The following is a 1,510-nucleotide window of genomic DNA, read 5'->3' as shown; positions in this document are numbered from 1 at the left end:
CTGTACGGGAACAAAACAGCATCAGCAGTGTTAGGCAGAGCAAGGGACCGAGGGGGGAGGCTTTCTCAGGGTGCCTGAGCAGGCGAGACGGCTGTCAGTCATGGGGATCCGCTCTCTCAGGAGACCCACCCAGAGCCTCGGAGATTTCTTCAGCCCGTATCAGTTCTGTGGTGGGTCCTTGGAACACCTTTACGTTTGTTCATTGTGCATACACATAAAGTCACCCCCACATTTCTCCTGTTAGGCTATGTTTTCTTTATATATTTTTTTTAACTTTTAAGTTTTGAAAATTTTTTTTTTCTTACAACTGTTAAAAAAGTTTCATGGTAAAAATAACTCACTATATGATACATATACCCAAAGTGGTGCGATACTTTATATAATAAAAGATGAAAATAGTCACTTTCCATAATAAAAATAAGTTCTATTTTTTGTTTATTTTACAATATACTTAATAATTCTTTTCTTCTTCTTCACTCTGAAAGTAAATAGGTCCCATTTTGATAGCGCTTCTGAGTCGATTAAAGTGGCAAGAGACTGGAGAATGGCTTATAAGCATTTTGAGCAGCCGCATTCCACGTGTCTCTCCAATTCTTCCGTGAAGGTGGAGCCATCCACGCACTGGAAGAAGTATTTCCGCCTTTTGCTCCGGAGAGGAACGCAGCACTGCCCGTTGCCGCAGCTGCCGCGGCATTCCAGGCGGGGTACTTTGGAGGCAGTGGCACACGAGGTGTAGCCCTGCTGCTTACGGACTACTTCTCGAATTATGTCTCCTTGGCAGAGATTCTCTGGTAAGACAAGAGAGACGTAAAGGGAAAAAAAAAAAAAAAAGAAAAAAAAGCGGTAACTATTTTGCCAGATATTCCCCAACCATCAGCAAACAGCCCTGTACTTGTAATGACATTCAAGGCAAACAGATGGCATGAGAAGGACCGTAATCTTTTACTGCTTTGTACCTGCCATCAAAACAGAGCTTGTGTTACACAAATGTGTAATATCCGGCACAAGGCAGAGGCCAAGCCGGCCTGCTGGCTTTGATCAGCAGTTCTGGAAGTGCTTTAATGAATGCTGAGTGTTGAATCCTGCAACAGTCCTGCAAAATATGAATTAGTTTTACTATGTCTGCTTCTCAGGATCAAAGGTCGGCCGGCTCTGCATGGCATTAGCAATTTGGGATACCTGAAAATGTCTGTGCTGTTCTGCAGTCACTTTGCAGCAGCCAGATACATTTTGGTGAGGCTGTGTATGTGTATAATTTGGAAGGTCTGTGGTTCATTCACAGGAAAGGCACAACCTAAATAAAAAATAATACAAACCAGCTCCTTCCGTCTGTACAGGAATAAAAACAGGCAGAAGGGATGAAGTTAGAACTCACTGAGTTTCCAGTGAGTCTTTTCAGGTCAGGGCAGAAGAGTTGGGCCCCCATCCCAGTAGGGAAGTCCAGCAGGATCTGTGGGATTCCCCAGGAAACCTGCCCAGCTGCATCAGAGGGAGCAAGCTGAGAATCTTT

At 44.1% G+C, this 1,510-nt stretch overlaps 1 protein-coding gene across 1 annotated transcript in view; it reads right to left on the bottom strand.

The window, feature by feature from the left end:
- Positions 1-295: 295 nt before the first annotated feature.
- The window catches only part of LOC104169180 (slit homolog 3 protein-like), a gene marked incomplete at its 5' end in the record, with an annotated part of 7,514 nt that continues 6,299 nt past the window's right edge, over positions 296-1,510 (bottom strand). The window contains one exon of the mRNA XM_009710014.1: positions 296-788. Within this exon, the coding sequence (XP_009708316.1) occupies positions 550-788 (239 nt within the window). The remainder of the gene's footprint in view (positions 789-1,510) is intronic.

This window comes from Cariama cristata, unplaced genomic scaffold (assembly GCF_000690535.1).
Source record: "Cariama cristata isolate BGI_N322 unplaced genomic scaffold, ASM69053v1 scaffold28661, whole genome shotgun sequence".
NCBI lineage: Eukaryota > Metazoa > Chordata > Aves > Cariamiformes > Cariamidae > Cariama > Cariama cristata.
Note: the sequence above shows the minus strand (reverse complement) of the source record. Positions and strands in the feature narration are given on the sequence as shown.